Raw genomic sequence first — 26,890 nt, forward strand, 5'->3', positions numbered from 1 at the left:
GAAGCTGAGGCTCCAATACTTCGGCCACCTCATGAGAAGAGAAGACTCCCTGGAAAAGACCCTGATGTTGGGAAAGATGGAGGGCACAAGGAGAAGGGGACGGCAGAGGACGAGATGGTGGGACAGTGTTCTCGAAGCTACCAGCATGAGTTGGACCCAACTGCGGGAGGCAGTGGAAGACAGGAGGGCCTGGCATGCTCTGGTCCAGGGGGTCACGAAGAGTAGGACACGACTAAACAACTAAACAACAAACAACAACAAGAAAAAAGGAGCCACGGGAGAGAGAGCGAGAAGGAGGGTAGCCTTACATAAGCAGTAATCTGTGGCAGAGACTAGACCGAGGCTTCTTTCCACAACGTATATCCGCTGCCAGAGCTGAGGACATCTCCTCCCTTGGCATGAATATTTCAAGCCTCTCCGCGCTCACTCGCTCTCTTCCACTTCGCTGGGCCCACCGACACAGAGACTGGGAAATGGGCCCTGACAGGCAGGATTAATGGGGAGATTAGCATTTACACGGCGCTTCCCTTCTCCGAACAAATCTGGATCTGCTCCTTGGTGTTTACATGCCCCTCTCCTGAGCCAAAGAGGCCTGCATTCTCTGCAGCCGCTTTGACGCTGGGGATTGGGAAGACGCCTTGAATCTAAGAGGAAGTACGAAGCAACTGAAGGCTGCTGGTTGTGAACAGAGAGCTGGCGCTGAGTCCCGGAGCTACCTACTGGCATTGCAAAGATAAAAGGTAAAGGGATCCCTGACCATTAGGGTCCAGTTGTGACCAACTCTGGGGTTGTGGCGCTCATCTCGCTTTATTGGCCAAGGGAACCGGCGTAACCCACAGTACCACCAGCGTCCCATTGCAAAGATAATGAACTTCAAAAAGAAAGGAAGGTTTGATGACACAGAACGCTTGAGAGCTAAGCCGCTCCTAAAGAAGACAAATTGGACAATTACTGCACCCATTTATCATGCGGATGCTACCGTTGGTAATGGATGTTCCTTCTCTGCTTGAAGGTTGAAAAGGAAAACAGCAGCGAATGTGGAGAAGCAGGCAGTGCCCGTGGCCACCTTGCCTCATGGGATGAGTGAAAGTCACATGACCAGCCTAGCTTCCGTTTTCTCCTCCGGGTCCAGCACAGAATTCCAAACAGATTCATCCAGGGTTATGGCAAGTGGGTGGAGTGGCAATTTGGCCAAGGCCATGGGACTAATGGTTTGCACCTCCCCAGGAAGAACAATGGTGGGTTAAAAAAAATAATAATAACAAGCCTTGATGGTTATTTGCCGGCGCACATGGAATAGAATCATAGAAGTGTACGGTTAGAAGGGAACCCGGGGACAGGGTCTTGCAGAGCCAGGCAAAAGCCTGGGCCAGGTAGATAATGTGCCCCCCCCCAATACATCTTGCTCTCCTTTCCTTTGGAACACAACAGCGAGGCTGAGAGGGGAGTCTTCTTGTCTGAGCAGCCCAGGACCTCCAGACACACGGCCCGGGCTTGTGCTTCAGGGAGGTCACTTCGCTGCTGTAAACACAGTGGTTGGACTTCACCCCCGGAGGCTCACTCCATTGAGACAGACAGATGCCAACAACAAACATTGGAAACTGTCCCGGGATCGTTTTGTGGCGGATTTAGAAATAAATAAAAAGATTAAAGAAAGGCGCTCCTGCCAGGAATGTGAGCTGGGGTGCTAAGTCTTGGTGGTGACGTGAAGAGGACTTTGACCATGAGGAGGACAAGAATAAATTCTGATGACCCAGGAAACAAAGGTCTGGGCACCGTCTGCAGACACGGCGCATTCCTCAAAGTTATCCATTCTTAGCCCATAACAATGTTTGGAAGGCAAAGGCAATGTTGGTCTTAGGGCAACACAGAAGAGGTCAGAGGCCAAGATGATGTAGTGTTGAGGAACTGCTTCTCGTTCATCTGGCTATTTATGGTCTGCCGCACAACTATTTCAGGTATGCTGGATGTTTTGTAATGACTGCGCATAGTTATTCCATCGCTGCTGGTAATCCCATAAAACTAGGCATTGTATTACGGCCACCAACGTGGATACCATCACAAAGTGCTTAGTCAAAGTAACGGAAGAAAAAGCTACCCATGGCGACTGGCTCTGATGGCAATGTTTTCACTCTGTGGTCGGAGGCATTGTGCCCCTGAACAACAGTTCCTGTGTTCATAGAATCATAGAATCATAGAGCTGGAATAGACCACAAGGGCCATCGAGTCCAACCCCCTGCCAAGCAGGGAACACCATCAGAGCACTCCTGACATATGGTTGTCAAGCCTCTGCTTAAAGACCTCCAAAGCAGGAGACTCCACCACACTCCTTGGCAGCAAATTCCACTGCCGAACAGCTCTTACTGTCAGGAAGTTCTTCCTAATGTTTAGGTGGAATCTTTTTGGATCCATTGCTCCGTGTCCACTTCTCTGGAGCAGCAGAAAACAACCTTTCTCCCTCCTCTATGTGACATCCTTTTATATATTTGAACATGGCTATCATATCACCCCTTAACCTCCTCTTCTCCAGGCTAAACATGCCCAGCTCCCTTAGCCGTTCCTCACAAGGCATCGTTTCCAGGCCTTTGACCATTTTGGTTGCCCTCCTCTGGACACGTTCCAGTTTGTCAGTGTCCAGTTTGTTCGAATCCTGCTTGCTAGTTTCCCATTGGGACATCTGTCTGGCTAAAGAGAGAACAGGATGGGCTACTGGCTTGATACAGCTTCTAATGGATCTACCTGAACTGTCAGCGTCAAATTAATTTCATTAGTAAGAAACCAGACTATCTGCCTAAGGGCTGAACTACATGTTATAACTAAGTTGCATGACTGAAACAGCCCAAGTAATTTGGGCGATGCGTTTTGGGTAAGGAGGAGAGGGTGCTTAATTGTTTGGCTCAGCTCCAACTCTCTAGCTTAAATCCCTCCAAAGCTTAGGAACATAAGAAGACCGATCAGGCAATAGGGACCCATCTAGTCTACCTTTCAGAGTGGCCAACCAGATGCCTCTTCGGACAAACCCTGAAGCATGGCCTGAGCTCAAGAGCAACTCTCCCCTCCTGCGGTTTACAGCAACTGGAGGGACATGGGTGGCACTGTGGTCTAAACCACTGAGCCTCTTGGGCTTGCTGATTGGAAAGTTGGCGGTTCGAATCACTGTGTCGTGGTGAGCTCCTGTGGCTTGGTCCCTGCTCCTGCCAACCTAGCAGTTCGAAAGAACGCCAGTGCAAGTAGATAAATAGGTACCGCTGTGGCGGGAAGGTAAACGGCATTTCCATGCACTCTGGCACTCGTCACCCTAACCTCTCCATTCTGAAGGAAATCAGCTCTGAGTGCTCACTGGAAGGACAGATCCTGAAGCTGAGGCTCCAAGACTTTGGCCATCTCAGGAGAAGAGAAGACTCTCTGGAAAAGACCCTGATGTTGGGAAAGTTGGAGGGCACAAGGAGAAGGGGACGACAGAGGACGAGATGGTGGGACAGTGTTGGGAAAGATGGAGGGCACAAGGAGAAGGGGACGACAGAGGACGAGATGGTGGGACAGTGTTCTCGAAGCTACCAGCATGAGTTTGACCAAACTGCGGGAGGCAGTGGAAGACAGGAGGGCCTGGCGTGCTCTGGTCCAGGGGGTCCACGACTAAACAACAACAATGTATAATTTGGACTATTTAATGTGATTTGATTGGATTGTTAAAGTGGAAACTTTAATAAAAAGGAAATAAAAATAAAAATGCAACCTCCAAAAACTCTTTGGGTTGGCTTTTGTAACTCGGTCTCACAGTAGCTTTTTATTTAAAAATAAAGGGTAGGAGGGTATCAGCTGAAGGATGCGATAAGCCAGAGGGAGTTCCATGAAACCTCATTACTACCCTCATGATGATGTGCTCGAGGCAAAGAGAGTAGGAGAGCTAATGAGCACAAATTGGACATAGCAAATGAGGAGACGACGACACGGGACTTCAGTGGCTCAATGGCGGAGCCAGGCAGTTCTGCTGGACATAAAAGCCGCATCTGCTTGCACAGCCCATTGCTGCGGCTCAGGGGCAAAACCAGGAGCAATGAGACGCATAATGCGTGAGGGCCAAAGGGAACTGTTCATGGCAGCAGCGGGAGGCACGACGAAACAAACAGCCTCCGCCACCCTTCTCCTAACTCTGCGCCATTAAGCTGCGCTGGAGAAGAGGCAAAGCTTTGGGGGAAAGCGATTTAATATTTAAGAGCATTTAAGCAACTGGTGGGGAGCAGGAAAAGCAAACCTGGGGGAAAAGCTGGTTGTTGTTGTTCAGTTGTTTAGTCGTGTCCAACTCTTCATGACCAATATCTCTATCTTTTTCTACTTTGTAACACATCAAAAAATCATCAATCAAAAGCAGAGAATACCTTGATCCTCCCAGTGACTCAACAGACATGGGGCCAGACAGATCTGCATGAATTAATTCAAAGGGTTGTGTGGTCTGCCCCTCTGACCTGCTGTGCCTCTTGGGCCTTACAGTATATTTCTCCTTACAAAACTTCTTGTAGTCCTACTAGCGTAATTTCTTGATTACAGTTGCCCTTCAAATAATTCATATACTTCTTCCAATCTTCCCTAAATCTCTGGTCCTGCAGGTTTCGAATCCTTCCTGTCATTTTGTCCAGTTCATAGAATCATAGAATCATAAAATCATAGAATCATAGAATCATAGAGTTGGAAGAGACCACAAGGGCCATCGAGTCCAACCCCCTGCCAAGCAGGAAACACCATCAGAGCACTCCTGACATATGGTTGTCAAGCCTCTGCTTAAAGACCTCCAAAGTAGGAGAATCCACCACACTCCTTGGCAGCAAATTCCACTGTCAAACAGCTCTTACTGTCAGGAAGTTCTTCCTAATGTTTAGGTGGAATCTTCTTTCTTGTAGTTTGGATCCATTGCTCCGTGTCCGCTTCTCTGGAGCAGCAGAAAACAGCCTTTCTCCCTCCTCTATGTGACATCCTTTTATATATTTGAACATGGCTATCATATCACCCCTTTACCTCCTCTTCTCCAGGCTAAACATGCCCAGCTCCCTTAGCCGTTCCTCATAAGGCATCGTTTCCAGGCCTTGGACCATTTTGGTTGCCCTCCTCTGGACACGTTCCAGTTTGTCAGTGTCCTTCTTGAATTGTGGTGCCCAGAACTGGACACAGTACTCCAGGTGAGGTCTGACCAGAGCACCTCAATTCTGCATAGTCCATTCATTTCGTCTGCCATTCTTCTTTCGCCGGAATTTCTTCTTCCACCCAAACTTCCTACTGGGATGCAAATGGAAGCCCAGAGATGTCAAAATGCCACAAGAGTGCAATAATAAGATTTGCGGGGGCCACATATCATGTGCGATCTGCATTTCCTTGGGGGTGGGGGTTGGGTTGCGTTTTGTCAGTCCTGCTGCCTGTTTATGAGAGAGCTTGATTTCAGAGGACAGGCCAGCCCCAAAATAGACCCTTCCAGGGCAGATGCTGCCTTCGTCAAACGCCTGCTTGAACATCGATCACGGCCGAGGTTGGCTTGTTTCTCTGGCCGATGGAGGCGATCCGCCTTGCAGCGCAACGCCCAGGGAAGAGAGTCGGCTGTTTTTTACCTTTGAACTGAGGTTGACCCAAAGAGCCAGGCGAGACACAGGCGCAGGGAGTGTGAATGTCGAAAGAGCCCTTTCTCTGCTCTCACAATGGCCAACCAGATGTCCATTATGGGAAACCAACAACCAGGATTTGAACACAAGACCAAATCTCCTCTCCAAAAGTGGAGGCATTGTGGCTAGGAACCACCGATAGAAATCGCCAAACCTCTGAGCGCTTTAGACGGCGACTTTAAAAGCAGACTTTTGGTTATCTTAATGGTTTACCTCTTTCTCCCCAATATACAGATTTCCCCCTCACTTTTGCCATCTTCAGAAACCACCCTTGTTCCAAACACGAGATATATTTAGAAACCTTGATGCTCTGTGCTTTTGCTCTCAAGACACGACCTCTCAAGAAATTCAGCAAATTAATTTGATTATCTGATTACATAATTAAACGCAGCTCTATTTTATATTTATTTTGGTCTCTGCCTATCTAGATATAGGCCTGGAAGAGACAATCTCTCCACAACTTCACCACTTCCTGGCAGAGGGACGCTTCCTGTGTGGTCATTTTAACAACTTACACCTTACAGTGAATCCGCAACCTGATTGGCCTACAGGAGAATCCCGGAGTTAGCCAATCACGTGGGGCCCATTGTGGAAATAATATATATAAAGCAGACAGTTCGGGAAAACTTCCATTCCTCACTACTATGAGCTGAATAACGCGCATGAAATCCACTCTCGACTCCGAGTATTTTTTAGTCCTTTTCTGGAATCCCTGGAGAGCTGATGCCAGTCAGTGCTGGCAATACTAGCCTAGATGGACTTGGTACAAAGACAGCTGCCTCTGCTTCCTTGTGCTCCAGCTGCTTGGCTGGTTTGGGTGTTCCTTTCCAACACCTTTCTGAGCTCTGCAATATCCTTTGTTGAGACGGGCTGGCTGGGGAGGAACTGGAGATGAATTTTAACAGGGAGAAATGTAAAGTATTGCACTTGGGCAAAAAAAATGAGAGGCACAAATACAAGATGGGTGACACCTGGCTTGAGAGCAGTACATGTGAAAAGGATCTAGGAGTCTTGGTTGACCACAAACTTGACATGAGCCAACAGTGTGACGCGGCAGCTAAAAAAGCCAATGCAATTCTGGGCTGCATCAATAGGAGTATAGCATCTAGATCAAGGGAAGTAATAGTGCCACAGTATTCTGCTCTGGTCAGACCACACCTGGAGTACTGTGTCCAGTTCTGGGCACCACAATTCAAGAAGGACACTGACAAACTGGAACGTGTCCAGAGGAGGGCAACCAAAATGGTCAAAGGCCTGGAAACGATGCCTTATGAGGAACGGCTAAGGGAGCTGGGCATGTTTAGCCTGGAGAAGAGGAGGTTAAGGGGTGATATGATAGCCATGTTCAAATATATAAAAGGATGTCACATAGAGGAGGGAGAAAGGTTGTTTTCTGCTGCTCCAGAGAAGCGGACACGGAGCAATGGATCCAAACTACAAGAAAGAAGATTCCACCTAAACATTAGGAAGAACTTCCTGACAGTAAGAGCTGTTCGGCAGTGGAATTTGCTGCCAAGGAGTGTGGTGGAGTCTCCTGCTTTGGAGGTCTTTAAGCAGAGGCTTGACAACCATATGTCAGGAGTGCTCTGATGGTGTTTCCTGCTTGGCAGGGGGTTGGACTCGATGGCCCTTGTGGTCTCTTCCAACTCTATGATTCTATGATTCCCTTGCCCCGGCATATGCTCACTGTGCTAACCTCAGTCCCCCTGACCATGACTGACGCCCCTTTAGATCCCTTCGCTCCATTTCCCTCGCAGCCACCGCCTGCAGGCTCCTGGATGCTCCCATCCTGCACTGCCTGGTCGTGAACCCCCAGAGGTGAACTGCAAAGCAAACCCAATTCATCACTGTCAACCCGAAGGTGTCCCTTCTGTGCCGCTGTAGTGAGTGCCCGGCGGTGTCCCCAGCAAAGCAGCAGAGTGCATGCAAAATGTCCTGACCTCAGTGCAGCTGAAAGAGACCTCACCTAGGAAGGTGAGGAAAAGAAAAGGCTTATTTCAGCCTCAGGCCTTGGAGAGAGGCTATGGAGCAAAATCTGGTCCGCGTCGCATTTTAATGCAAGCCCCACCTAACCCAACTCTACAGTTCTGCGACTCTACAATTCTAATCCTTGCTTCTGGAAATCATGCACAAATCATGCACACAGCTATCCCTCAAGAAATCGCCCCTTCCCTGATTTTTGCGGTAGGGCTCGTCCGCCAAAAGCAATGTTCACAAAAATGACTGCATTAGGAGAAAATATGCACAAAAATGGACACAGTGGTACCTCGGGTTAAGTACTTAATTCGTTCCGGAGGTCCATTCTTAACCTGAAACTGTTCTTAACCTGAAGCACCACTTTAGCTAATGGGGCCACCAGCTGCCGCTGTGCCACCAGAGCACGATTTCTGTTCTTATCCTGAAGCAAAGTTCTTAACCCGAGGTAGTATTCCTGGGTTAGCGGAGTCTGTAACCGGAAGCGTCTGTAACCTGAAGCATATGTAACCCGAGGTACCACTGTATTTTAGTGAGAATGGGATTTCAAAATGCTTTGCAAAACGGCTTGCAAAAGTGTGTATATGAGCCAAAATGGTACACAAAATTGTTTAGGAGAATTTTAAAAGACAAAAAAGGGGGGGAATTGGTGCATGCTAATGCAGAAATAGCGGGACACAGGTGGCGCTGTGGGTTAAACCACAGAGCCTAGGGCTTGCCGGTCAGAAGGTCGGTGGTTCGAATCCCCGTGACGGGGTGAGCTCCCGTTGCCCGGTCCCTGCTCCTGCCAACCTAGCAGTTCAAAAGCACGTCAAAGTACAAGTAGATAAATAGGTACCACTCTGGCGGGAAGGTAAATGACGTTTCCGTGCGCTGCTCTGGTTCGCCAGAAGCGGCTTAGTCCTGCTGGCCACATGACCTGGAAGCTGTACGCCGGCTCCCTCAGCCAATAAAGCCAGATGAGCGCCGCAACCCCAGAGTCGGTCAGGACTGGACCTAATGGTCAGGGGTCCCTTTATCTTTACTTTTAAAGCAGAAATATTTTCCCAGGCTTACGTGTAGCAAACAAATGGTTAAGAATTCAGGTTGCATGGGAAAAGGCACACAAACACAGCAGACAATGAAAAATCTATTTCCAAAGAACAGATACTCCTTGCAAGTCACTTAATCTTCCTAGTTAAAGTCCTCAGCTTAAAAGATTTTCTAACAAATGAGACACTCGAAGACGGTAGGCGTGTGGGAAGAATATTCATTAACTAATTGCAATTGCAGGCTGGCTGAAGTGTTCTAGGATCATTTGTCCTGCCAAGAGATGTTCTTGGAGTCTGCATTTATATAAAACACACACACCTCAAAAAAGTGTTAGTTTGATTCATAGACTCGTAAAATTTTAGAGGGCTAAGGGACCCCCAGGGGTCATCTAGTCCAACCCCCTGCAGTGCAGGAATCTCAGCTAAAGCATCTGTGACATATGGTCATTCAACCTCTGCTTAAAAACATCCAATGAAGGAGAGCCCATCACCTTTCAATGGAGTCCTTTCCATTGTCCAAAGGCTCCTACCAGAGAAAGTTCTTCCTAATGTTTCCTAATGTTTACCTAGACAGCATCTTAAAAAGCAGAGACATCACATTGCCAGTAAAGGTCCGTATAGTGAAAGGTATGGTTTTCCCAGTAGTGATGTATGGAAGTGAGAGCTGGACCATCAAGAAGGCTGATCGCCAAAGAATTGATGCTTTTGAATTCTGGTGCTGGAGGAGACTCTTGAGAGTCCCATGGACTGCAAAAAGATCAGACTGATCCATCCTGAAGGAAATCAGCCCTGAGTGCTCACTGGAAGGACAGATCCTGAAGCTGAGGCTCCAAGACTTTGGCCACCTCAGGAGAAGAGAAGACTCCCTGGAAAAGACCCTGATGTTGGGAAAGATGGAGGGCCCAAGGAGAAGGGGATGACAGAGGACGAGATGATGGGACAGTGTTCTCGAAGCTACCAGCATAAGTTTGTCCAAGCTGCGGGAGGCAGTGGAAGACAGGAGTGCCTGGCCTGCTCTGGTCCAGGGGGTCACGAAGAGTCGGACACAACTAAACAACTAAACAACAACAAAATGTTTCCATGACACTGTTATTTTACCTCTTTGAGCGTTGATGGGAAGGTCGTCTCTTGCAGGTAGAACTCTGGCACGCACTGGAAGGTGATGTTCAGGATGATGCCCAAGCAGCCCAGGTGGACACAGGCTGCACGGTACAGCTCAGTATTCACAGATTCAGAGCACTCCAGCGTTTCCCCAGAAGCCGTCAACAGTGTCAAGGCGACCACCTGCAAGGGAAGTAAGAGGGAAGGGAGACATGCTTTAGTCTGGGGTCTATCAAGCCATAGAGGGACGCGGGTGGCGCTGTGGGTTAAACCACAGAGCCTAGGACTTGCCGATCAGAAGGTCGGTGGTTTGAATCCCTGCAACGGGGTGAGCTCCCATTGCTCGGTCCCTGCTCCTGCCAACCTAGCAGTTCGAAAGCACGTCAAAGTGCAAGTAGATAAATAGGTACCACTCCGGCGGGAAGGTAAACGGCGTTTCCGTGTGCTGCTCTGGTTTGCCAGAAGTGGCTTAGTCATGCTGGCCACATGACCCAGAAGCTATACGCCGGCTCCCTCGGCCAATAAAGCAAGATGAGCGCCACAACCCCAGAGTTGGCCACGACTGGACCTAATGGTCAAGGGTCCCTTTACCTTTATCAAGCCATGACATCTTCTATCTCAGGTGACATTTGGGTTCAGCTGCTGTATCGTTTGTGCGCTGGCAGTGTTGGTGAATGGCGGGTCCCAAGCACAACACTGCAGGGGGAGCCTTCATAGTGACACCAACAGGGCACTCCCTGCTGGAGTCGGTTCTCACATTCGATTGCCTGTAGTCAGGTCTGGCAGGTGGGGCGCATGGGTGCACATCTGCCTACAGAGATCTTTCCTAAAGGATCCCCTCTCCATCCATCCCCCACAGCTGAGATTTCGTTTGGAAGAAATTCACAGAATCATAGAATTGGAAGGGAGCTCTTGGTATCCTCTAGTCCAGCGGTTCTCAACCTGTGGGTCCCCAGATGTTGTTGGACTACAACTCCCATCACGCCTGAGCTCTGGCCTTGCTAGCTAGGGGTGATGGGAGTTGTAGTTTAACAACATCTGGGAACCCACAGGTTGAGAAAGGCTGCAGGAGCCAGTGTGGCATAGTGGTTAGTGTCAGTATCTCAGCTCACAGTCAGAGGTAACTGGCCTCCCCCGGGCAAATTGAGTGGGATACTTGTTTACCTTCCGTCTGCGTCTCCCGGGAGACTAGGTCGTAAACTGGTGATTCTCCTCATTAGACGTGAGGAGAACACACCCTCTGCTTCTCTCTCCTTGCTTTCCCCCCCAGGGAGGGGAAATGAGACAGACAGGAGTCCTATTTACATGTTTTTATTCCTGTCATTCTGCAGTACATAGAAAACGTGACTGCACCCTTCAGACTCCATCAGAAGAGTCACAGCTCCACCCCTGTACTTCCAGTACAGGTCAGATGACACTCTGAGCTAACATCCGGTGCTCAGTACAGAGAATAGGCTCCCCCTTTTCTCCAACAGTACAGTTTGCAAACCACAACATCCTGTTTTGCATTCCAGCCATCTGGAGCTGGCTTTTGCATTGCGGCTTTTATCCAACAGTTAAGAGCGGTAGTCTCGTAATCTGGGGAACCGGGTTCACGTCTCCGCTCTTCCACCTGCAGCTGCTGGGTGACCTTGGGCTAGTCACACTTCTCTGAAGTCTCTCAGCCCCACTCACCTCAGAGTGTTTGTTGTAGGGGAGGAAGGGAAAGGAGAATGTTAGCCGCTTTGAGACTCCTTCAGGTAGTGATAAAGTGGATATCAAATCCAAACTCTTCTTCTTCTGCAGTCTAGTCTAACCCTCTGCAATGCAGGAATCTCAACTAAAGCATCCATGACAGATGGTCATTCAACCATCTTCTTAAAAACCTCCAAGGAAGGAGAGTCCACAATGGGAGACCATTCAACTGTTGAACAGCTCTTACTGTCATAAGGTTCTTCCTGGTGTTTAGACGGAATCTCTTTTACTGTACCTTGAAGCCACTGATTCGATTCTTACCCCCCAGAGCAGCAGAAAACAAGCTTGCTCCCTCTTCCATGTGACAGCCCTTGAGACATTTGAAAATAGCTATCCTATCACCTCTCAGTCTCCTCTTTCCCAGCTCCTTCAACCATTCCTCATCAGGCTTGGTTTCCAGACCTTTGATCATCTCGGTTGCCCTCTTCTGCACATCTTCCAACTTATCAACACCCTTCTTAAATTGTGGCACCCAGAATTGGACACAATAAACTTTCTCCATGCCGTGTGTAATTTTATAAGCTCCTACCATCTTGCCTCTCGCTTGCCTTTTCTTTAAAACGGAAAAGCCCCAAACACTGCAAGCTTTCTGCAGTGGCTAAGGTGGTTGGGGATGATACGCTGTGTAGTTTAGCATCTTCTGTGAACCCAAAGCTCATCCCTTTAACTCTCCTCCGAGCTCCTGAGCCTTTGCTCCAGCAGGCGGTGCAAGTGAGCTGACTTTAAGCGCCAGCCTTCCTACCGACCTCTCTGCACAGCAAATTTCCTCCTGGCTCCTGTTCGCTCTTCCTTCATGGACCGGCTTGGCTGGCTATTGTTTTCTGCTGTCCTGATTGCAGAGTTTGCCTGCTCAAGGTGAAACCACAGCACTGTCAGTTTGACTGAATTCCTCCTTAACAATGACAACTCCGACTGTGCTTAACCTCGCGCAGGGAAGCCGCAGAATGAGAGGAGTGTAGAATTAAGAGCCCCAGAGGGACCTTGAGCAAAGCACGGCTCTGGCTGCTCAGCCTTTTCTCCATATAGGTAATTTTGCGAGGTCAAAGAGGTCCGGAGGAGGAAACATGCTCCAGGGAAATCACACGGAAAAGCAATTGAAAGCGGTTTGCCTATCACTCTGCAAAGTTTTGCAGCTGAGGTTTTGTCATTTCCACATCATGCTGTTTGCTACAATGTTTTTTTTTTTTTTTTGTTAAAAAGAGAGAGAGCGGCAGAACTGGTAAGCCAATATCCTCATTCCAGTCGTGGACACTGAGGGCCAAGCTGGTAAGTTTTCTGGAGATACTGTTGGGTGATTAAGCTGAGCATCCCAGTCTTGGAAAAGGGAGCGGTAGTATTGCATCCATTCTTGGGGTTCGACAGTACAAATTGGCCCACTACGCTCATGCTCCAGTAGGCCTGATATGGTACTCCAGAAACAGGATGTGTCCTTGTTGCGCGAGGCCTTTATTAGGCTGTACCAGGCGTTTCTTTCGGCTCTCTGTCTTTTCCATTTAATTGTTTGTACTTCCATCTAGGGCCACAGGTGGCGCTGTGGGTTAAACCACAGAGCCTAGGACTTGTCGATCAGAAGGTCAGCGGTTCGAATCCCCGGGACGGGGTGAGCTCCCGTTGCTCGGTCCCTGCTCCTGCCAACCTAGCAGTTCGAAAGCACATCCAAGTGCAAGTAGATAAACAGGTACCACTCCAGCGGGAAGGTAAACAGTGTTTCCGTGCGCTGTTCTGGTTCGCCAGAAGCGGCTTAGTCATGCTGGCCACATTACCCGGAAGCTGTATGCTGGCTCCCTTGGCCAATAAAGCGAGATGAGCGCCGCAACCCCAGAGTCGGCCATGACTGGACCTAATGGTTAGGGGTCCCTTGACCTTTACCTTTACTTCCGTCTAAGTGAGATGTATGCAGTAAATAAGAGAGGCGACCTGGAGGTCTGACATTTATGGTAAGGTCTCTGCAGGTGTCTCTTTGCCTGTTTGCGCTCAGAGTCAAACCAGGTGGCAAATTCCATTAACCTTTCTGTGGCAGTGTTTCGGATCACGGTATCTGCTCGCTATAGAGTCCTGTATAACTCAGAGGCTTGCCTATTTTTATTAATACAGCAATATGACTTTGCCAAGCCTGCTGCTCCCATAGGAAGCTGCCTTACCCTGAGCTAGAGTTAGACCATTGGTCCATCTTGTTCAGTACTCTCAACACTAGGACTTAAGAAAAGCCTGCCGGATCAGTCCCCTGGCCCATCTAGTCTAGCCTCCTGTCCTCACTGTGGCCAACTAGCTGCCTGTATAAAACCCGCAATCAGGACGTGAGCACAACAGCAACACTCTCAACCTCCTCTGGTTTCCAGCACTTGGTATTCAAAAGCGTCACTGCCTCTGACTGTGGAGGCAGAACGCAGCCACCCTCCTCTTCCTCCAGGAATTTGTCCCATCCCCTTTTAAAGCCATCCAAGTTGGTGACCATCACTGCCCAGCGGCGTAGCGTGGGTTGTCAGCACCCGGGGCAAGGCAAGTAATTTGCGCCCCCTAACTCGGGGCAAGGCAAGTAATTTGCGCCCCCTAACCCCTAACCTACCGCTGTTGCCAGCTTCTTCTTGCTGCTGCCTGGTCTGGTCTGGTGTGGTTCTCTCCTGCGCTCAGCGCTGCGCTGGGCGGCCGCTGCACTGTCCCTCCCCCAGATAGTCCCTCGCTCTCTCTGCACCGCACGCCTGGCACCCACCCCCTCCACAGTGGGCGGCGACCCAGCGGCTCGGATCGGATTCGCACAGCCAGCACTGCAGTGTGAGAGAGTGAGGTAGGGGCAGAGAGCTGCGAGTGCGAGCGCGCCCCCCCCCCCAGATGTTGTGCCCGGTGCGGCCGGCCCCCCCTGCACCCCCCACGCTACGCCACTGTCACTGCCCCTTGTGGGAGGGAGTTCCGCAGTTTAATACGTTTAGCATTCAGCTTCGTTGGGTGCCCCTGAATTCTAGTCTTGTAAGGGGGGGTGCGGAGAGAAAATGCTACATCCTTATTAATTATAATTCCCACAGATAACAGGTCATAAGAGAGTCATAGTTACTCCTGCCATTCCTTGATTTTCTTTTTTTTATTTCCAAAACCGAAAAAAGAAAAATTACAAACCTCAAATTCAATGTCCATATTCATTTTCTAACATAAACCTACTACATAATAAACTAAATTAAAATATACCTAACTGCTCTAAACTTCTCTTTGCTGTATACAAATACAAGACAGTTAGAAATTGTATATTAAAGCTTTTATGTTATAAATAATATTTCGAATTCCCCTCTCCCCCTCTCCCCATTGATTTTCTTTGCTTTGAAAGATAAGGTGCAATCTGAACTATACACACTTGTGGCCACATTACAGATTCCTGTAACGGCACACATCTTGGTAGTTGCCCAAAAGAGGACGTCTCACTTATCCTGAATCATCCAGGGAGCGCAAGCTCTTGCCTGTGCCGTCTTAATCCTAGCAAATGCAGCCTAAAGCCCCGAAAAATGGGACCCATTAGAGGCGGATGTGAGACACCAATTACTGCAAATCTATTTGAATCCTGGAGCGCTGAGAAAGCAAGAGACGGAGAGGGGAGGCAGCGGCGGTTCTGAGCTTGACTACTTCCTGGGAGAGAGGCCGAGGGCGCCAAAGAATCAGAGCTGCTTTGCCGGGATGCTGTTGATCCAAAGTGACCAAGGGACTCAGAATCAGAGGGTCTCTTGTGCCCGGGTCCTGCTTGCAAGTTTCCCATTGGGGCATCGGCCACTGTGAGAACACGATGCTGGACTCGATGGGCCCCCTTTGGCCAGATCCACCAGCCACTCTCTTCTTATTACCTCATTTATGTGATCCACGGAAGCTCTTGCTTTCAAATCTGCAATAATGCACTTCAGCAAACTCAGTTTTGCGGTGGGGAAGAGAGTGGGCCTGTTTCCTGGGCAAGGGGGCTTCTCTCTCCCAGTCTACCAGTTGCTGCCCAGGGAAGCCAGTGACTCTGACGCAGCCTTCCCAACTACCTTGGCTCAGACCCTGTCCTGGAGGTGCAAGGAGGCAGCAGAAGGGACTGACTCTCTGCTCCAGCCCTGCATTCTTCCTGCACCAGCTTTCCCCAACCTGGTGCCCTCCGTGTGTCCAAGCCAGCAGGGCCATGGTGGAAGAGGTTGTAGAAGGTCAGTCCTGAGAGACAGAGCCTTCAAAAGTCTTCTTTTCCCTCCTCCAGATTTCACCAGAGCCCAACTTTCTTGCGTTCGGAGATGTCGACAGCAGAGAGGGATACTACATTTCAGGTGCATTCCGCCCCGAAGGCTGATTTTTAAGTGTGGTCGCTTGGTGTGTTGCCGTTAAGGTGAGTTAAATCGAATCTTAGTTTTCCTCCATATTCAGAGTGAATAATGCTTCTGAATCTGTTGCTGGAAACCGCAGGAGGGGAGAGTTGCTCTTGTGCTCAAATCCTGCTGGGGGGTTTCCATTCAGGCATCTGGTTGGCCACTGCAAGAACAGGACGCTGGACTAGATGGGCCTTTGCCCTGATTCAGCAGGTGCTTCTTGCACGCTTATATGGGGTACAAGAGTTATAGGGCCTCTATAGTTACCGGCGGAATGCACCTGGGACACAGGTGGCGCTGTGGGTTAAAGCACAGAGCCTAGGACTTGCCGATCAGAAAGTCGGCGGTTCGAATCCCCGTGACGGGGTGAGCTCCTGTTGCTCGGTCCCTGCTCCTGCCCACCTAGCAGTTCGAAAGCACGTCAAAGTGCATACCTCTAGCAGGAAGGTAAACGGCGTTTCCGTGCGCTGCTCTGGTTCGCCAGAAGTGGCTTAGTCATGCTGGCCACATGACCCGGAAGCTGTACGCCGGCCAGTAAAGTGAGATGAGCGCCACAACCCCAGAGTTGGCCACGACTGGACCTAACGGTCAGGGGTCCCTTTACCTTTACTATAGTTACCGTGGCTGAAAGTAGGACATTTTGGAGGGAGCGCGGCAGCAGCTAGTCCTCATGCACTCAAGGGCCGGTTGCAAAGGAGAAATTTCAGGCTGTGCGGGAAGTGAGGACCTTTGCAAGATTTCTGGGGTCTCTGCTGGCAACTGCAGATTGACAACCTCCTCTTCCCATTGCCAAACCACCAACCCTTCTCCCATGTCTTAGAATTTTCTCCTTTAGTTATTTTATGGACTTGTTTTTGACGGCTGCTCATGAATTTTAACTAATGTCGATTCCCGAACGGCAGCCGCTGCCCTGCCTCTTTTGTCTTCCTATCGATCACCTGCCCCCTTTTATTAGCTTCCTTTCTCCTCCCTCCCCTTCTCCTTCCCCCGCCCCCCGCCTATCCGTCACTTCTTATAAGTCACTGTTTTTTTGCAAGGTGCATGGAATCTATCAATTGCGTTGGAAGCCGGATAATCCATCCCGCCGCTGCAAAATCCGAGCCGGGAACAGCCATTCATCTTGCAAAGAGCCTTGGGATGATATCACAAATAACGAGGAAGTGGGGGAGCTCTGTGTTCCCCAAAAACACAAAGCCCACAGCTCCCACATAACACCCCCACAAACAAGCTATGAGAAGTATGAGATTGGTAAATTGGTAAATACTTCATTCACAGATCAGGTGAATTTGCTTTTCTGTGTGTGTGAGAGAGAAGGGGGCTGGGTAGGATTCGTAAATCATTGAGAGTTTCACATTACCTGCCAATCCCTGATAAATCAGTGTCCCTGTTATTGCCTCTTGGAAATAAATGCCAATTAATTTCGTTAGGGTGAGTTGCTGGAATCGTTTTTCTCCTGCACCTGATGACGCGGATTCAAGTGCACAAAAGCTTATGATGCCATTTTTAAAATAATAATAATGTGTTTGTCTCCAAGGTGCAGCAAGTTTCTTCCTTGATTTTGCTGGCACGTGTCAATGAGAGCTTGTGTGGTAAAGTGGTTAGTGAGTGTCAGACTAGGACCTGAGAGATCAGGGTACATGTTCTCACTAGACCATAAAGACCACTGAGTGACCTTGGAGAGTCAACCACCTTCCTAGGGAGTCCGTTCCACCACTGAACAGCTCTCTCTCCACTAGAAGGTTCTCCCTAAGGTTTTAGCTAGGAACATCTTTCTTGTAATTTGGAGAGTCAACCACCTCGTGAAGGAGACTGTTCCACTGTCGATCAGCTCTTAATGTCAGAAAGTTCTTCCTGATATTGAGTCAGAATCTTCTTTCTCATAACTTGAAGCCATTGGTTTGGGTCCTACTCTCCAGAGCAAACAAGCTTGTTTCCTCCTCCATGAGACAGCCCTTGAGGTATTTGAAGAGAGATGTCACCCTGCCGACAAAGGTCTGTATAGTTAAAGCTATGGTTTTCCCAGTAGTGATGTATGGAAGTGAGAGCTGGACCATAAAGAAGGCTAATCACTGAAGAATGGATGCTTCTGAATTCTGGTGCTGGAGGAGACTCTTGAGAGTCCCATGGACTGCAAGAAGATCAAACCTCTCCATTCTGAAGGAAATCAGCCCTGAGTGCTCACTGGAAGGACAGATCCTGAAGCTGAGGCTCCAAGACTTTGGCCACCTCATGAGAAGAGAAGACTCCCTGGAAAAGACCCTGATGTTGGGAAAGATGGAGGGCACAAGGAGAAGGGAACGACGGAGGACGAGATGGTGGGACAGTGTTCTCAAAGCTATGAACATGAGTTTGATCAAACTGTGGGAGGCAGTGGAAGACAGGAGGGCCTGGCGTGCTCTGGTCCAGAGGGTCACAAAGAGGCGGACACGACTAAATGACTAAACAACAACAAATCCTATCTCCTCCCAGTCTCCTCTTTTCCAGGCTAAGCATACCCAGCTCCTTCAACCGTTCCTCATCAGGCTTAGTTTCCAGATCCTTGAACAAGCTTGCTCCAACTTTCATGTAACAATAGCCCTTCAGATACTCAAAGATGGGCTAATCATGTCACCTCTTACATCTAACAGAGCCAGGGAGGTGTAGTGGTTAAGAGCAGTGGACTCGTAATCTGGTGAACCGAGTTTGCTTCCCCGCTCCTCCACATGCAGCTGCTGGGTGACCTTGGGCTAGTCATACTTCTCTGAAGTCTCTCAGCCCCATAGAGTGTTTGTTATGGGGGAGGAAGGGAAAGGAGAATGTTAGCCACTTTGAGACTCCTTTGGGTAGTGATAAAGCGGGATATCAAATCCAAACTCTTCTTCTTCTTCCTCATGTGTATATAAGCCAGCCAGTGTGGCATTAACGGTTAGAGTGTTGGACCTGGGAGACCAAGGTTCGATCCCCACTCGGACCTGAAGCTTGGGCCAGTCCCTATCTCTTAACCTACCTCACAGGGTTGTTGTGAGGATGAATGAGGGAGAAGGAGAACCATGCACACCACTTTGGACTCCTTGGAAAGAAAGGTGGCATATAAATGTTACAGATAAACAAATAAAATAGATAACCTGATGGGCAAAGACCCTCCTGGCTTCTAAATCAATAGACGACAGATGGTTGCAAAATAAATGACTACAGCAGCCTTTGTCATCCTGGCACCCTGCAGTTGTCGTGGACTACAACTCCCATCACCCATGCTGGTTGTGGCTGATGGGAGTTGTACAGTGGTGCCCCGCAAGACGAATGCCTCGCAAGACGGAAAACTCGCTAGACGAAAGAGTTTTCCGTTTTGGAGGTGCTTCGCAAAACGAATCTCCTATGGGCTTGCTTTGCAAGACGAAAACGTCTTGCGAGTTCCTGCGGGTTTTTCCCCCTCCCCCCCCTTTTCTAAGCCGCTAAGCCGCTTATCAGCTGATCCGATAAGCTGATAAACCGCTAAAAGCTGCTAATAGCGCTAATCCTCTAATCCGTCAATGGGCTTGCTTTGCAAGACGAAAAAACCGCTAGACGAAGAGAATCACAGAACGGATTCTTTTCGTCTTGCGAAGCACCACAAAAATGTTCAGAGAGCACTTGGCTATCAGAGGCTGGAAGACAGCATACTGAGCTGAGCTTAACAGTGATGCATGATGTTTGTGGGAGTTTTATCAGTGATTTTTTTGCTCCAAGCAAGTAAATAACTCAGTGGTAACAGCCCGGGGCCAGGAAAGACAGTTCGTTCCCCATAATATATCCCCAAAGTTATTGCACCTTTGTTATTGCAGCTTAATTGTAATCTGCTTTGGGGGCTGGTCTTGGCTAAACAGTGGGCTATAAATAATCACATTCTTTGAATTAATAATAATCTCTTTTGCAGGCTTCCCTTCTGTCTCGGTGCTCAGGGGATCTTACAAACTCCCATCATTTCTGAACGTAAGCAGTTGGGTGCCCAGGTGCCCCTAGCTGAATCTTCATCACCCTGTACCTTTGCCGTTCACCTTCCCTCATTTCTGGGGAGCCCTGTGTGAAATATGGGGGCTTCCTCTGCATATCTTGAGGAAGCGTTTCGCTGCGGGTGCTTGGAGCAAGACAAACGATTTTTAAAATGCCCAATTTTCCTCGGCGTTTCCTGCCACCTTAAATCTAGGGGGAAACTGCTAATGATCTCACCGCCTGTCAAATTGCCATCTGGTTTGGTTCCATTCCTGTTCTCACATCATTGATCTTATAGCAATCCCCCTCCTATATTTTATTATTAAAGCTAGAAGGATACATCTGCCCACGGGACAAATCTGTTTAGGAAAATGTTTTCCTAAACTAGAAGTGACTCCCATACGAGGAAATATTGCGAGGTTTGGGACTTTTCAGTTTAACGAAAAGGCAAGTTAAAGGCGACGTGAGAGAAAGTAGATAGAGGAATGTTTCTCTTTCTCTCTCATAACACAAGATTTTGTGGACATCTAAAAGTTGGAAGATTCAGATCAGAGAAATGAAAGTAAGAACGTAAGAATAGCAGGGTGGATGAGACCAATGGCACATCTAGTCACTAGGATGGCTCACTCGGTAGAGCATGAGACTCGATCTCTGGGTCGCGGATTCAAGTCCTACGTTGGGCAAAAAGATTCTTACAGTTGCAGGGGTTGGACTAGATGACCCTTGGGGTCCCTTCTAATCAGGGGAGTCTTTAGCATATGCACCGCCAGGGTGCAAAGATCCACCCAGAGCCCCCAAGTCTGACAAGCGCCGCCGTTGTGAATGACAAGCGCTGCAGCTAGCGCGGCGCATCTTTGGTAAATGAGTGCACAAATTTGAAAGTCCTTTAGTGAAACAGTAGGTACTGTGGTACCTCGGGTTAATAACTTAATTTGTTCTGGAGGTCCCTTCTTAACCTGAAACTGTTCTTAACCTGAAGCACCACTTTAGCTAATGGGGCCTCCTGCTGCCGTTGCTCTGCCAGAGCACGATTTCTGTTCTCATCCTGAAGCAAAGTTCTTAACCCGAGGTACTATTTCTGGGTTAGCGGAGTCTGTAACCTGAAGCATATGTAACCTGAACCTAGGTATATATGTACAGTCATACCTCATGTTATGTTTGCTTCACGTTGCGGGTTTTCAGGTTGTGTCCCGCAGCGACCCGGAAGTACTGGAAAGGGTTACTTCCAGGTTTCATTGCTCACACATGCGCAGACGTGCTAAATGACATCATGCACATGTGCAGAAGTGGCGAATCGCGACCTGCGCATGCACAGACGCGCAGACGCGGGTTGCGTACTCTTCAGGTTGCGAATGGGCCTCCGGAATGGAGGTGAGCTCCCATTGCTCTGTCCCAGCTCCTGCCAACCTAGCAGTTCGAAAGCACACCAGCACAAGTAGATAAATAGGTACCGCTGCAGCGGGAAGGTAAACGGTGTTTCCATGCGCTCTGGTTTCCGTCACTGTGTCCCGTTACGCCAGAAGCATTTTAGTCATGCTGGACACATGACCCGGAAAGCTGTCTGTGGACAAACGCTGGCTGCCTCGGCCTGAAAGCGAGATGAGCACCGCAACCCCATAGTTATACTGGACTTAACTGTCCAGGGCTCCTTTACCTTTTACTGAGATATGTCTTAGGATATGTGGACTTTTGGGGCTGATCCAGCAGGATCTCCTTATAAGCTCTCTTTTTTGGAGAATTTTAAAGGTAAAGGGTAAAGGGACCCCTAAGCAGACGACTCTGGGGTTGTGGCGCTCATCTCGCTTTACTGGCCGAGGGAGCTGGCGTACAGCTTCCAGGTCATGTGGCCAGCATGACTAAGCCGCTTCTGGCAAACCAGAGCAGCGCATGGAAACACCATTTACCTTCCCACCGAAGTGGTACCTATTGATCTACTTGCACTTTGACGTGCTTTTGAACTGCTAGGTGGGCAGGAGCAGGGACCGAGCAACGGGAGCTCACCCCGTGGCGGGGATTCGAACCGCCGACCTTCTGATTGGGAAGCCCTAGGCTCTGTGGTTTAAACCACAGCACCACCAGTGTGCCCTGGTGAATATTAGGACAAAGCTTTTACTCTTCAAGTCCTGCTCAGCTGCACCATCAGTTTTGTGCTACCTGACAAGTTGCCGTGTGACCTGCTCGCTTGCCAGTCACCTGGACTCCTCCGGCTACAGCCCGTGTGGTTCTTACCTGCGTCGCCAAAATGCCGTGCCTGAGCCCCGTGTTGTGGGTTCCGGTGCCAACGACGCCGGCGGCTGTCACATCCGAAACGGCTCCTAGACTGAAGGTGGGGAAAAGGGGGGAATGTGAGCTGTAGGCAAGAAGGAAGAGGCTTTCTCTATTGTTTATTCCCCAAGGCGGCTGCTGAGACAATGATATTAGCGAACGTGACGTTTGGCACAAAAGGTAATTAATTGCCACCTGCTCCGGATCCCGAACACGCCAAAATGAAATGAGACACGCATGTCACGGCACATCAAGCCGCAGAACAAGCGCATTGAAGTAGGAAGGCGCCTTGGCTGTTGATCTGCATTTCTGACAATACAGATATTCCTTCGGGGTGTGTGCAGCTTGGTGCGACTGAAATAGCACTCCAGCCTGCCCCAAATTAGCGGGCAAACCTGCCTTTTCGACATTTCCCCTCCAACGCGAACCTTTCCTTCCAACTAATAGTTTCACCCAAACTCCAGCAGAACAAGAGTCCTGAATTGCAGAGAGCCTGCAATTATTCTGCAGATGGAAGGACAAAAAAGAGGAGTCAATCTTATTAAGCCCTTCTGTGATTAAAAGGCTCCTTTGGCCCCGATGTCAGGGCATCTGAGCAAATTTGCATGCGATGCTGCGAGCCCATTGCCTCCCGCAGGTCACTCCTCAAAAGAACTCATTTGCCACAAAGGCTTCTGAGTGCCGTCTTGGCTAAAGAGAGGGCATCGGGGGTGAAAGATCCCAGCTGGGGCCTTTGACTCACAGCGGCCTTTGCCAACCCGGTGCCCCCCTAAGCGCCGATATTGGTGGCATTTCAGCATGTGCAAAGTTGTCTTACTTACATGGGCAAAGCCAAGCCGTGTTTGCTCAACTCGGTGTTCAAATCAGAGAGAAGGATGCCAGCCTCTGCTGTTACTTGCTTCTTCTCTTTGTCCACCTGCAAGTGATAAGATTGGCTCTTTTATCTGTATCTATATATAATAATGGGATGTGGGTGGCGCTGTGGGTTGAACCACAGAGCCTAGGGCTTGCAGATCAGAAGGTCGGCGGTTCGAATCCCCAGGACGGGGTGAGCTCCCATTGCTTGGTCCCTGCTCCTGCCAACCTAGCAGTTTGAAAGCACATCAAAGTGCAAGTAGATAAATAGGTACCACTCTGGCAGGAAGGTAAACGATGTTTCTGTGCGCTGCTCTGGTTCGCCAGAAGTGGCTTAATCCTGCTGGCCACATGACCCAGAAGCTGTACACCGGCTCCCAATAAAGCGAGATGAGCGCCGCAACCCCAGAGTCGGCCATGACTGAACCTAATGGTCAGCGGTCCCTTTACCTTTTTTATATATAGCGTATTTTTCACTCTATAGGACACACCGGACCATAGGATGTACTGGACCACAGGAGGGGGAGAACGGGGGGGGGGGAATTCTCCCCCTCTCTGCTCAGCATCCCTTCAGAGAAGCAGCAGGAAAAACGGAGCCCCTTCCATTTCTCCTCCCATTTCGCTGAAGGGGCGCTGCGCAGAGAGGGAAAACTGTGCAGCGCCTCTCCAGCGAAGCGTAGCCTGGAGAGCAAGAGGAATCGGTGTGCACTGACCCCTCTCACTCTCCAGGTTTCAGGCGGCTATCCGCAAGCCTTCGGAGTGCAGCGGGAATTCCTGCTGCGCTCCAAAAGCTTGTGGATAGCTGCCTGAAGCCAACGGAGTGCAGCCTTTGAAGCCTCCGCAGAGCAGCGGGATGAAGGCTGCGCAGCGCTCCGCCTCGCTGTTCTGGCTTCGGGGACGGCCTTTGAAGCCTCCACAGGGCAGCAGGGTGCCTTCACCCCGCTGCCCTGCGGAGGCTTTGCGCAGCTAACCCCAAGCTAGAACAGCGAGACGGAGCACTGCGCAGCGCTCCTTCTCCCTGTTCTGGCTTTGGGCTTAGCTGCGCAGCCTGCATTCACTCTATAGGATGCACACACATTTCCCCTTAATTTTTGGAGGGGAAAAATTAGCGAATGTTAGAATGATGTTGGATAAAAAGAAGTTAAGTGGTTACCAGCTGTAATGATTAAGATAATTGGGGGGGGGGGGGAGAAAGAAAGGTGTAAAATTAAGTGTAAATTAAGGGTGAGGATTTGCTGAATGAATAATTTGAATTGGAATACAAAAAGGGGAGGTATGAGGAGGTCTGAGAAATAAGTTAAAAGAAAATAAGTGAATGAAATTATATGTGTTTTTATTTTTGTATTTTTGTTTTTTGCTTTTTTTGTATACCCTCTGAAAAGTTAATAAATATATATTAAAAAAAATAAAATAATTTTTGGAGGGGAAAAAGTGCATCCTATAGAGCGAAAAATACGGTAATATTTTGTTCTTTTTACCATATAGGAAGTTACATTTGTTACTCAACAATTATATCCCAATTCAACGCAACTAGTGACTTCCTGCTCACCCAGTGTTGACGTTTATAACCTAAATTGCACATAACTGCGGTTTAAGGTTTGTCTTACTTAATTTCATCCTCGCCCAGTATGTCTCCTAATACGTTCTGGAGGTCACCCTATGGATGAGCTCTGCTCCAAGTCATCTCTCTGGCCAGGTACTGTGAGGTGCAATCTGAGCTAGGTGGGTCATGAGAAGGACCCAGAAAGGGAGAATCCTGCTCTCTTACCTTGAGCACCTTGTTCATCCTTCCCATCTCGATCATGTAGTCATCCGTGCAGGCAATGTCCGAGGGGGAATGTCCACCTCCCACCACTTTCACCTTCTTACTCTTCTGCCTGGCCAGATCCAAGATCTGCAGAGAGGGCGACCAGACATTGGTACAGAGGTGACCCCCGAGCTCAAGGAAGTGGAAGCCGTGGTCCTCTGGATGTTGCTGGATCCAACTCTCAACAGCCCCAGCCAGAATAGCCAATGGTCAGGGATGATGGGTTTGGAGTCTTGAGGGTCACAGGTTCCACATCCATACCCTGAGGCCTTGAGGTGCAATGATATTCCACCCCCCTTTCCACTTCCCATCCCCTCCATGATCTCTGAAGGCTCACCCTTCACATGGCGCCCTCCAGATGTTTCGAACTCAACTCCCACAAGTCCAGCCAGCATATATAGATGTAGAATTGAACAGGGGGCAGGAGGATGGGGACCAGTCTAGCATGAGTTGGCCCCACCCACCATGGGCCTCCCACTTTCTGCTGTACCAGCCCCCACTGGCAAAGCCACTTCCGAGCTGGAGAGGAAGTGGGGTTGCGGGCTTCACGCCCCCTCCACGTGATTGAAAGAATCCAGCCTCCGCGTGATTGAAAGAATCCCCGGGCACATCATCCCCTGGCCAGCCAATCGGCTGGCCTGGGGGGCGTGGCCTGCGCTATTTAGCACTGGCACGGCCGGGGATCTCCCTCTTTTGACCGCTTCAGCTGCTCCAGTTTCCCACCCTCACGCCCATTAGGTTTTTCTTTCCGACATTGCTATGGACCTTGGCTGGTCGCCGTTGAGGGGCCTGGTAGGAATTTTTTCCACTTGGCAAATTGGCTCCAGCCACTTGGTTTCCACCTACCTCGTAGCAAATCGCCACAAGTTCCTCGGCATTGGCAGTTAGGCATTGGTAAGGGTATTGTTATGTAGATGAGGGGGGGGGGGAGGAAGCGCCATCACCTCCCCTGCATATTGAAGGGTATTCTGGTAAAGGATTCCGGGGGGCGTGGCCCTGTCCGAAGCCTATGGAGGTGAGGGCCTAAGCCACGCCCCCTATCGGTGACCCCGGGGGAGTTCCTAGTTGATGTGCATCAGCAGGACTCCCCCTACTGGTGGTTAACCCTTCCTGGACTTCAAGCGGATGGGCTGAAGTTGGATATAGTCGGTTAGGACCAATGCCTAAGCCAATACTGCTCATTACCTGCAACCAATAAAGTTGTGGCCATTTTTAGCCCATTAACCTAAATAATTGTGTCATGTGTCTTTATTTCCACTGGGGGGAGGCGGGAACTCACCACGCAACGATGCCCCCTCTGATGAACCCAAGTTAAAAACCAGTGTTTGCATATTCAAGTCAGAAAGGCCCCGTTTCGAAATCCTCGATGTCACGCCGATTGAACTAATGGAGATTATTCAGATGAGATTTCAATTGTGGATGGTTTTCTGGTGCTCACGTTGGGTAAATTGTAGGAAAAAACAAAGGCCGCTGACAAAGGCCTTGGCCGAAATCATTGTTCTTTTTTTACTTGCTCTATCCTTTTGGAGTCATATCTCAGAGATATGTTGTTGACTTTTCCCATGTGACTTTAACCCTTGCTGACCCTGGCTCCCCACTGAGCTTGTGGCCACAGTATCCTTCTCCTGGTCTTCCAAGACCATAAAGATGGAAGACTAGAAGGATGAGCACTGTCTGTCTGTCTGTTGGCCCTACACCTGATATCTAGGGAAGGTTGGGAAATTCACACCGACTGGAACCTCCCTCCACTTACCTCCTTGATCTCATCCACCGTGGTTGGCTGAAAATACATCTCCGGGGAGGAGCCATAAGTCTTCGCCCAGTTCTGGAATCTGACGCCACCTTGGCCATGGACCTAATGCCCAGAGAAACAAAACAAATACCATTGTTCTCAAAATTTAAGGTCTCAAAGATATAAACTACAGTGGTACCTCGGGTTAAGTACTTAATTTGTTCCAGAGGTCTGTACTTAACCCAAAACTGTTCTTAACCTGAAGCACCACTTCAGCTAATGGGGCCTCCTCCTGCTGCTGCACCGCTGGAGCACGATTTCTGTTCTCATCCTGAAGCAAAGTTCTTAACCTGAAGCATTATTTCTGGGTTAGCGGAGTCTGTAACCTGAAGTGTATGTAACCTGAAGCGTATGTTCATAAATTTACAAGGCAAACAAATACATAAGTATGTAGACCGCGCATCCGAAATAGTACAGGAGAA

At 49.3% G+C, this 26,890-nt stretch overlaps 2 protein-coding genes across 3 annotated transcripts in view; one reads left to right on the forward strand and one right to left on the reverse strand.

Annotated features, from left to right (window-relative positions):
- Nucleotides 1-26,890, forward strand: part of FBXO16 (F-box protein 16) — an 810,609-nt gene that overhangs the window by 46,507 nt on the left and 737,212 nt on the right. The window lies entirely within an intron of this gene.
- The window catches only part of LOC310702673 (L-gulonolactone oxidase), a 52,111-nt gene that overhangs the window by 20,458 nt on the left and 4,763 nt on the right, over nt 1-26,890 (reverse strand). The window contains exons 2-6 of the mRNA XM_083494645.1: nt 26,430-26,531; nt 24,638-24,763; nt 22,836-22,930; nt 21,979-22,069; nt 9,752-9,937 (exon numbers count right to left, since the gene is read on the reverse strand). Of these exons, the coding sequence (XP_083350771.1) occupies nt 9,752-9,937; nt 21,979-22,069; nt 22,836-22,930; nt 24,638-24,763; nt 26,430-26,531 (600 nt within the window). The remainder of the gene's footprint in view (nt 1-9,751; nt 9,938-21,978; nt 22,070-22,835; nt 22,931-24,637; nt 24,764-26,429; nt 26,532-26,890) is intronic.

The sequence above is a fragment of the Podarcis liolepis genome (genome assembly GCF_965112155.1).
Source record: "Podarcis liolepis genome assembly, chromosome: 3".
Classification (NCBI taxonomy): Eukaryota; Metazoa; Chordata; class Lepidosauria; order Squamata; family Lacertidae; genus Podarcis; species Podarcis liolepis.